The following is a 10063-nucleotide window of genomic DNA, read 5'->3' as shown; positions in this document are numbered from 1 at the left end:
GTAGCAGTTTTATATACACAATTCAAATAATATTAAAGCGGTAAAAGCATCATTTAGCACATTAGGCATATATCAGATAATAAATAAAGCCAACTATAACAGTTATTTTAAGCTCGAATTCTTGAACCCTGAACCAGTGGTTCTGGGTTAATATTCATTCCCCAGCAGAGTCGCCAGAGCTGTCGCACCTCCTTTTACCGCCCCCGCGCTGGTGCGTAGGGAGTTTTCTCCAATTAAAGGACAGTCGAAACGAGATTTGTTTGTTTATTTCAGAGTCGCCACTTGGGAATTTTAAGGCGTCCCAAGTCACCAATTTTAATCCCTGAATCGAGGAGAATATGACTCTGTTTATTATTCTGCGAACCAGAAATCCTGAGTAAGGAATTCTGTTAATCCGGAAGAAGGTGTTAGGCATTTCCGAATTCCGTGGTTCTAGCACGGTCGCTTAACTGTTTTTATTCTTGGCTTAATTATCTAGATTTTACATTTTTTATTGCATGATTTTGTTATCGCTTCTGTTTAGATTGTTTATAATTAAAGACCCTTCTTCGAATCGAATCACGCATACGTGTATCCGTTTTATATATTATATATATTTTAACGTGAAAAATCGTGTCACGCGTACGCATACACAATGATATTGATAATATAATAATAATTATTTTTTTTCGAAATTTTTTATTATAAAAAAAAAGACTTAAGTTCGAAATTGTGCTTAAAATAAAATTAAGAACGTTCGTCGCTCTTGTATAATTAAATATTGAACCGCACATCTCGAGTTATATGAAATTAATATTGATATTCTCCGAAGAGCCCCCTTTTTATTAAATGTTCGTTAGAAGTTGCGCGAACGCATAATCCAAATTGCTTTTAGAAATATAATCAGGTTACGCGAACGCATCCCTAATCACGCAAAATATTCTTAATAGTAGTATAGATTTTCCATAAATTGTTGAATGTTAACCGCAAATTATGTTTTTTGCGTAAGAATTATATTTCTCCAAGCCACTCAAATTTAAAAGGGTAAAAATAAACGTGGGATTAATAATACCATTTTCCGTAAATACAATATATGCATACCCAAAAAGTGAATTGCATATAAAACTAGGAAAAAGAATTAATTTGATAAACAAACTAATAGTTTTCGAAGAAATTATATCTCCTTCTCATCTACTTGTTTTTAGTCCAAAGTTATAATTATTCGGTTAATTTGCTTATGATGACAGATAAAATCAAACCAATTTTTATTCTCGGCCTACGTATGCTATTTATAGTCACTAAATGTACCTTTGGTAAGAATTATTGACATTATTTTTTATACATTATTTTTAAGAAGTGAATTAAAATAGGAGGACCCTTTGTTGGTAAGAAAGAGAATTATTCTACAAGTTGATTCAATAAAATGACATCACATGCAACGTAGTGGAACGTCCGAACCATTCATCATATTCCAAAATCATAAACGAGACGGATTATATCAATTCACATTTCTACCATGGCTATTCACATAACCGTTATTATGCCATATCTGATCGAAATACCATTAACATTATCTAGCCTTAAACAAAATCTGATATTTGACAAAATAGGCTAATAATATAATTTTTGATATTTCTACACTATTCTTTACTTAGCTAATGACATCCCAAGATAAAATTAATGGCCAACTTTCTACCATGTTCCCTATTTTGACAATTCAAATATAACTATACTAATGAGATTTCGAAATGGATAACATTATTACAAAGCTTTTATACGAATTTCAAAATAAGACAATTAACTTATAGCCATCGTGTCGAACTCACTACTAGTTAACCAACATGAAACAAAGCTGAAATTTAAACTAACGAACTTAAATGAATAAAAGACAAAATTACAATTCGAGCTTCATTTATTTGTCATGTAGAAAGCTTTGCATGACATGAGTTTACAGATATATACCTGATATTGGAAGCAAAAGAAAATGAAGATGAGAATCAGCAGCAGTAATAACAATACAGCAACAACAACTGCCCAGCAACAGTAACAACCCAGTAACAGACCAGTGGAGTAGTAATCCCAAAAACAAAAGCTTTAAAGCTTTTAATGAAACAACAACCATTAATACTAGTTTCAAACAAAGAAAGAAAGCAGAAGATTTTTTAGTTTTTATTTTTATTTTGAAAGCTTAAATATTTTTCGGAATTTTTCTTTCTCTTAAATGTTTAGCCCTTTTTTCTCTCTTCTTTTTTTCTTCTCAGATTCGTTTCTCTTATATGTGTATTTTTTTTTCTTATCTCGTATCTGTTCTCTCTTGTCTTGTGTTCAAGACTTCATATATATAATCCCATCCCATAAATCTTTTAATCAATTAAATCAATACTTTTTCTCTACCCAACCCATTATCTTCCCACTCATCCCCATTACATTAAATAAACATATCACACCACCCCATTATATTTTGTCCCCCATGCCTAACATAAAAATAATGCAAGATTCCCCCCTTTTAAATTTTGTCTTGTCCCCCCTTTATATTAAATAACCATATCACAACCCACCCCATTTTATTTTGTCCCCCATGCTTCAAATAAACAATTACAAAATGTACAATTCCTAAACTACCCCTCCGACCTTACTGAAAATTACCAAACTACCCCTGAACGTACTACAAATTACCAAACTACCCATCAGCTATAACACATCAATTAATCAAACTTTAACCAAAATATAGGCAATATGATTAATTTCTAACAATGTTCAAACAACAAATTTCATGAACATGATTTCTTCAACATTTCAATAACAAAGCACATGAACATGATTTCAACAACATTTCAACAACAAATCACATGAACACAAATTGAACATCAAAGAACAACTAAAATTTGATTGAACAATATTTTAGCAACAAACAATCTTATTTTCGGATTCAACAACTACAACAAACAAGTATATTTAGATTTCTAACTTCAATCATATTGAACTTAAAATCAATTCTAACAACATTACAACCAACAATTCCTATATTAAACTTTATGAGACAAATTCAAGAAATAATCACAAATGGTAAACAAGAAATCAAGCTATACAAATTTCGGATTCAAGAACAATCAAACAAAGTATGAACATGAATTAAATCTATTTTAAACAACAAACATGATGGATTTAAACGATTAAACCAACATATTTCTCTAACACAACTAAATTCTTTAGACAAATAACAAGATCGACGAAGAAACAATTATGAACTTAAACTTGAACTTAACAATATTAACAATTTCTAACAATACATAAACACATGAAACAAATTGAAGAAACAATTAATTAAATTTCAATTTAAATCTAACAAACATCAAACTAACAAATTCTTACTTAAACAATAAAACAAACAGGAAATAAACATGAAGAACCACTAATTAACTTTCCATTTGAAATCTGAAAATTAATTCAAACAAACAACATGAACAAACTAGAAAATTATTTTAACGACGAACAAACCAAACAAGAATTAAATCACTTATTGATTTTGGATCCGAAAATAACGAACAAAAATTACGGACAATAAATGAGATTCAAAAACCAACTAACCGGAAATGAATCAACGACGAACTTCGATTGTAAACAAATCTGTCCAAGCCTCGACCAAAGCTCGAACGAAGGACGACGAAGACGAAGAAGATGAAGCAGCCCACAGCTGGAACGATGAAGCGAAGCAGCACATGCCGATTCAAAACAACAGCTGCTCGACCTCGTCGTGACTGGAAAAATGAACAGCATCACGGCAACAACAACATCGCGGCAGCAACAGCGGCGACCATGGCAGCAGCTGTCCGTCGACGGGGATGACGGGGAGAAGATGAAGCGAAGCAGCAACTCACATGATGGGTCTGTTTGGTTCGCTTGAAGCTGAAAGCAGAAGAAGCAGCTACGGCAGCCATGGATGGAGATCGAAGCTCGAGCTTTGACGAAGAACGGAGAAGATGAAAACAACCACCATGGATGACGATGGTAGAAGCTATGACGGGGAAGCTCAGGGCTTGAAGTTTGAACCACGAAGCAGCAGCAGCTGGGGGGCGTGTTTGGACGTAAGCAAAAGCAGCTGAAACGCAGCGGGGAAGCAGCCATAGTCGAGCAAGCTTTGAGCTTGATGAGCTTCAATGGCGGATAGGGCTGGGGTCATTTAGTTGAGCCGGGGTCGTGAGGGTGACGTGCGTGTGTGTGTGTGTAGTCATGGCTTCTTGAGGTTGAAGGCAAAGGGAAGCCATGGGAGGTGGAGAAGCTTGAGGAAGAAGAAGAAGATAGGAGGGGTGGGGGCGGATTGGTTTAGTGTTTTTTAGGGTTTTCTTCTTTTAATTTTTGTTTTGTTTTGTAAAATGTAAGACAAAGGGGTTTGGGTCTTTTGGGTTATGGACTGGGTCGACCCAGTTCGAAATGGACTGGGTATAAGGGAAGATTGGGCCATTTTTTGGGCCTGTGGCTTGAAATTGAAGAAGAGGCCCAATTCCGAATTTCTTTATATTTTCGCTCTCTTTTCTTCTTTTATTTCTCTAAAACTAAATTATAAAAATACTTAAACTATTATTAAGAACTAAATTAAGTTATAAAAGCGCAAATTAACTCCCAATATCAATTAACACACAATTAAATAATAATTAAGCATGAAATTGTATATTTGGACATTAAATGCTAAAAATGCAAACGATGCCTATTTTTGTAATTTTTAATTTTTGTAAAACAAATTTAATTACTAACAATTGTAGAATTAAATCCTACATGCAAAATGCGACATATTTTTGTATTTTTTATTAATTTAGCAAAATAAACACACACAGACAAATGCAAATAATTATTCAAAATATCACAAAATATCACAAAATTGCACACCAAAGAAAAATCATTTTATTTTTGAATTTTTTTGGGAGTAATTCTCATATAGGGCAAAAATCACGTGCTTACATTCTTCCCCCCTTTTTTTCGTTTTTTTGTTTTGTTTTAAGTGAGTGAGTGAGAGACGAGAGGGTTATGCGAACTTACCTTGTCGATTCTGCGATGGATAGGACACCACATAACACACAGTGCGACCGCATGTGTGTTATGCGATGAGGTTAAGGACCAAGTTGAAGGGAGGCAAATACGGTCGCATAAATTAAATGCGGACCGCATAATGCACCGCCTCACCGCATTTTCAACCACAATTTTAACCCAAATCTCTGCTTAGGTTTGCGGTCAGAGTGCGGTCCGCATAGCTAAAATGCGACCGCATTTGTGCAGCAGAATTCACCTAGTGATTTTTCTTCCACTTTTTATACATTCGTACCAATTGTTGTGATCTTTTGAACCCCCTGCACTCTGACACACACTTTAAATTGCTCAAATAAATCTATCTATCAAAAACTAAAAATTCATAGAACAAAAGAGTGTTACCACACATGGGTTGCCTCCCATGAAGCGCTTGATTTAACGTCGCGGCACGACAAAGTTGATGTTCCTTTGGTTTCACTCAATGGTCGGGCATGGACCATCTTTGAGAGCTAGCTGCTCCACCAAATGTCTTTCTCCATCAATGTCCAAGTAGTGCTTGATGCGTTGGCCATTTACCTTGATTGTCCTGGACCCATCTGTTGATTCTAATTCCACATCTCCATAAGGAGAGGCATTGACCACTTTGAATGGACCAAACCATTTTGGTTTAAGCTTGCCCGGAAACAATTTGAGCCTTGAGTTAAAGAGCAAGACCAAATCACCCGTCTTGTACTCTCTTTTCAAGATCTTCTTGTCATGGACAAACTTCATCTGTTCTTTGTACACAGTTGCACTTTCATAAGCATGGAACCGAAATTCCTCCATTTCATTGAGTTGTGTTAACCTCAAATTTGTAGCTTCAGCCCAATCTAAGTTCAGCCTTTTCAATGCCCACATAGCTTTGTGTTCCAATTCCACGGGTAGATGACATGCTTTACTAAAGACTAGCCGATAAGGAGAAGTACCAATCGGGGTTTTGTAGGTCATACGGTATGCCCACAATGCATCATCTAGCTTCCTTGACCAGTCGGTCCTATTTGCGTTCACAGTTTTTGCTAGAATGCTCTTGATCTCCCTGTTGGAAACCTCAGCTTGACCACTTGACTGCGGATGATAAGGTGTGGCCACCTTGTGCTTTACGCCATACTTCTCAAGCAGCCCCGAGAATGCCTTGTTACAAAAATGAGATCCACCATCACTAAGGATGGCTCTAGGAGTGCCAAACCGAGTGAATATATTTTTCTTCAAGAAGGCGGTCACACTCCTTGCCTCATTGTTTGGTAAGGCAACTGCTTCAACCCATTTGGACACGTAGTCCACAACTACCAAGATGTGTTTCATCCCGCAAGAACTTACAAAGGGGCCCATGAAGTCGATTCCCCACACATCAAAGATCTCTATCTCCATCACAAAGTGCATTGGCATTTCATGCCTCTTGGAGATTGAACCTTGTCGTTGACACTAGTCGCAAGCCTTGACCATTTAATTGGCATCATGGTAGATGGAAGGTTAATAATACCCACATTCAAGAACTTTAGCCGCCGTCCGAATTCCTCCATGATGACCCCCAACCGGTGAGTCATGGCATGCCTTGAGAATTGGCATAACCTCTTCTTCGGGAACACACCTTCTGATAATATTGTCAGCACAAACACGGAACAAGTATGGTTCCTCCCAATAGTATTGCCGGCAGTCTCTCAAAAACCTCTTTCTTTGATAAGATTCCAATCCGTTCGGGATAAGATCACTAACCAAGTAGTTAGCAATATCGGCATACCAAGGAGCAAAAGTGCTAGATAATGCCAATATGTGCTCATCAGGGAATGCATCGTTGATTTCAAGATCTCCCTGTGGTCTCCTTTCTTCCTCAAGCCTTGACAAATGATTCGCCACTTGATTTTAAGTTCCCTTGCGATATTTGACTTCGAAGTCAAATTCTTGCAACAACAAGACCCATTGAATTAATCGAGGCTTTACATCCTTCTTTGCTATGAGATATCGAAGAGCCACATGATCAGTGTATACCACCACCTTGGACCCCAACAAATAAGCCCGGAATTTTTCAAAAGCATACACAATAGCAAGAAGCTCTTGCTCAATTACCGTGTAGTTCATTTGTGCCCCATTGAGAGTTTTACTTGCATAGTACACCGGGTGGAGAACTTTGTTGTGACGTTGGCCAAGCATTGCTCCAATGGCTACACCACTGGCGTCACACATGAGCTCGAAAGGAAGTGACCAATCGGGCGTGACAATAATGGGTGCCGTGGTGAGCCTTTGCTTTAACTCCTCAAAAGATTTAAGACAGTTCTCATCAAACACAAACTTGGCATCCTTTTCGAGGAGTTTGCACACGGGGTTAGCAATCTTGGAGAAGTCCTTGATGAAGCGCCTGTAAAACCCGGCATGCCGTAGAAAACTTCTAACACCTTTCACGGAGGTCGGTGGAGGAAGCTTAGAAATAATCTCAATCTTTGCCCGGTCGACTTCAATACCATGCTTTGAAATTTTGTGCCCAAGCACAGTGCCTTCGTCAATCATGAAGTGACACTTCTCCCAATTTAGCAAAAGGTTGGTCTCTTCGCATTGCTTAAGCACTTGTCTAAGATTGTTAAGACAGTGCTCAAACGAATCACCAACCACCGAGAAATCATCCATGAAAACTTCAAGAAAGTCCCCCATGTCAGAGAAGATGGACATCATACATCTTTGGAAAGTGGCCGGAGCATTGCACAATCCAAATGGCATCCGGCTAAAAGCAAAAGTGCCATACGGGCAAGTGAACGTAGTTTTCTCTTGATCTTCCAAAGCGATGTTGATTTGATTGTAGCCGGAGTAACCATCAAGGAAACAATAAAATGACCTCCCCGCTAGCCGATCAAGAATTTGATCAATAAAAGGCATAGGGAAGTGGTCCTTGCAAGTAGCACTGTTAAGTTTCCGATAGTCTATACAAACTCGCCATCCGGTCACAATTCGCGTGGGAATGAGTTCATTCTTCTCATTTTTGATAACGGTCATGCCACACTTTTTTGGCGCACATTGTACTGGGCTCACCCACGAACTGTCGGCAATGGGGTAAACTACCCCGGCATCCAACCACTTGATAATCTCCTTCTTTACTACCTCTTGCATTGACGGGTTCAACCGCCTTTGATGTTCCACACTTGGCTTTGTTTCGCTCTCCAATTGGATTTTATGTTCACAAATTCCCGCAGGGATTCCACGAATGTCCGCAATGGTCCATCCAATGGCTTGCCTATGTTCTTTCAAGACTTCCAACAATTGGTTTACCTGCACATCATTTAGCAAAGATGAAACGATTACGGGTAAAGTATCATTAGAGCCAAGAAATTTATACCTTAAGTGCGGTGGGAGAGGCTTGAGCTCTAATTGTGGTGGCTCAATGATTGATGGCTTGGCGGGAGGTGTGGCCCTATTCTCCAAGTCAAGAGAAAGCTTTGCCAGAGTGTAAGTATAGGATCCAAGACCCTCCAATACATTTACCGACTCCATGTACCCATCCATGTCCTCACCATAAAAGTTAACCAAGATAGCCGCCAATGCCTCACCAAGGCATTGTTCTTCCATTTTCAATTCGACGACATCTTCAACCTCAACAACCACATCTATCACTGAAATGCTCTCATACTCATGGGGTAATTTCATACCCTTGCTCGCTTGAAATATGACTTCTTCATCATTCACCCGGAACTTAATTTCATTTCGCTCAGAATCCATGAGTGCTCTTCCCGTCGATAGGAATGGTCTCCCCAATATGATAGGGATCTTTTTATCAATAGCACAATCAAGAATACAAAGTCGGCGGGCAAATGGAATTTTCCAACTTTCACAATCACATCATCAACAATTCCTACCAGTCACTTAATAGATCGATCGGCCATTTGTAACCTCATGCTTGTTGGCCTCGGCATCCCTAATCCCGCTTGCTTGTAGATGGCAAGTGGCATCAAGTTGATGCTATCCCCATTGTCACAAAGGGCTTTTGCAAAGTCACGCTCCCCGATAGTGCATGGAATAGTAAATGCTCCCGGGTCCTCTTTCTTTTGGACAGTGCTTGTGGCAATAATAGAGCTAACCCGGTGAGTCATGTTTACCACCTCATTCTTTGTGGTCCTCTTCTTGGTGATAAAATCCTTCAAATAATTGGCAAACCCCGACATTTCTTGAAAAGCCTCCAAGAATGGAATGTTCACCGACAATATCTTTAGAATATCATAGAATTTCTTAAGCTTGCTATCATCAACCCTTCTAATAAGTCTTTTAGGAAAAGGCGGAGGAGGTCTAGGAATAGGAGGTGGAGCTTTTGATGTCTCCTTCTCCTTTTCCTTCACCCCTTCTTGGTTCACTTCTTGCACCTTCTCTTTTTCCGGCACCCTTTTAACTTCAACCACCCCTTGCTCTTCTGCTTCAACTTCTTGTTCGGCTTATTTCCTAACAACCTCTAGATCAATGTCACCTTGTAAAACCTTCCCACTTCTAGTAGTTATTGCCATGACGTGAGAAGTTGAGCCACTTCCACCACTCTTCGGGTTCGCAATGGTATTACTAGGAAGTTGCCCTTTTTGCTTTGGGTTTTGCTCTCTTGAAAGGTCTCTCATTTGAATCTCTAACTTTTGGATAGATGCGGTGTGAGAGCCAACAACTTCGGTCATATTTCTCATGGACGCGTCAGACGTTTCTTGGTTTTGCAATACTCTTTCAAGCATGCTTTCTAACTTTGACTCACTTGACGACCCTTGATTTGCATAATGACCTTTTGGGGGAACATATGGGTTGGAGATCCGGTTTGCAAAGTTGTTGTTGTTGTTCCAATTTCCTTGATGCGAGTTACCTTGATCATTTCTCCATTGTTGGTTGCCTTGCCCTTGCGGGTTTGGACTCCATTGGCTTTGTTGCCCTTGACCATGGTAGGGTTGCTTTTGATACCCTCCTTGTGGGTTGTTGATATAATTTGCTTCCTCAAAATTTTCATCTAAGATGAAGCCCGGCAATCACTTGATCCCTCTCTTGATTTTCCTTGATTAAGTTACTCAAGGAA

The 10063-nt window shown here is 38.6% G+C and overlaps 1 protein-coding gene across 1 annotated transcript; it reads right to left on the bottom strand.

The window, feature by feature from the left end:
- Positions 1–8882: 8882 nt before the first annotated feature.
- Positions 8883–9677, bottom strand: LOC107808112 (uncharacterized). The gene is made up of 2 exons (XM_016632597.2): positions 9482–9677; positions 8883–9436 (listed from the first exon to the last, which is right to left on the bottom strand). The coding sequence occupies exons 1-2, from the start codon at positions 9675–9677 to the stop codon at positions 8883–8885; spliced, it is 750 nt and encodes a 249-aa protein (XP_016488083.2).
- Between the last annotated feature and the right edge of the window lie 386 nt (positions 9678–10063).

This window comes from Nicotiana tabacum, chromosome 5, assembly GCF_000715075.1.
Source record: "Nicotiana tabacum cultivar K326 chromosome 5, ASM71507v2, whole genome shotgun sequence".
NCBI classification, from domain to species: Eukaryota; Viridiplantae; Streptophyta; class Magnoliopsida; order Solanales; family Solanaceae; genus Nicotiana; species Nicotiana tabacum.
This window is presented reverse-complemented; position numbering and strand designations above follow the sequence as displayed.

Bases quoted from the DNA above. Each gene is read 5' to 3' on its own strand.
- LOC107808112 (XM_016632597.2), bottom strand. From the start codon at position 9,677: ATGACCGAAGTTGTTGGCTCTCACACCGCATCTATCCAAAAGTTAGAG. The intron at 9,437-9,481 runs GTGACATTGATC...CCGAACAAGAAG, and splicing joins AAGTGGGAAGGTTTTACAAG to TTGAAGCAGAAGAGCAAGGG.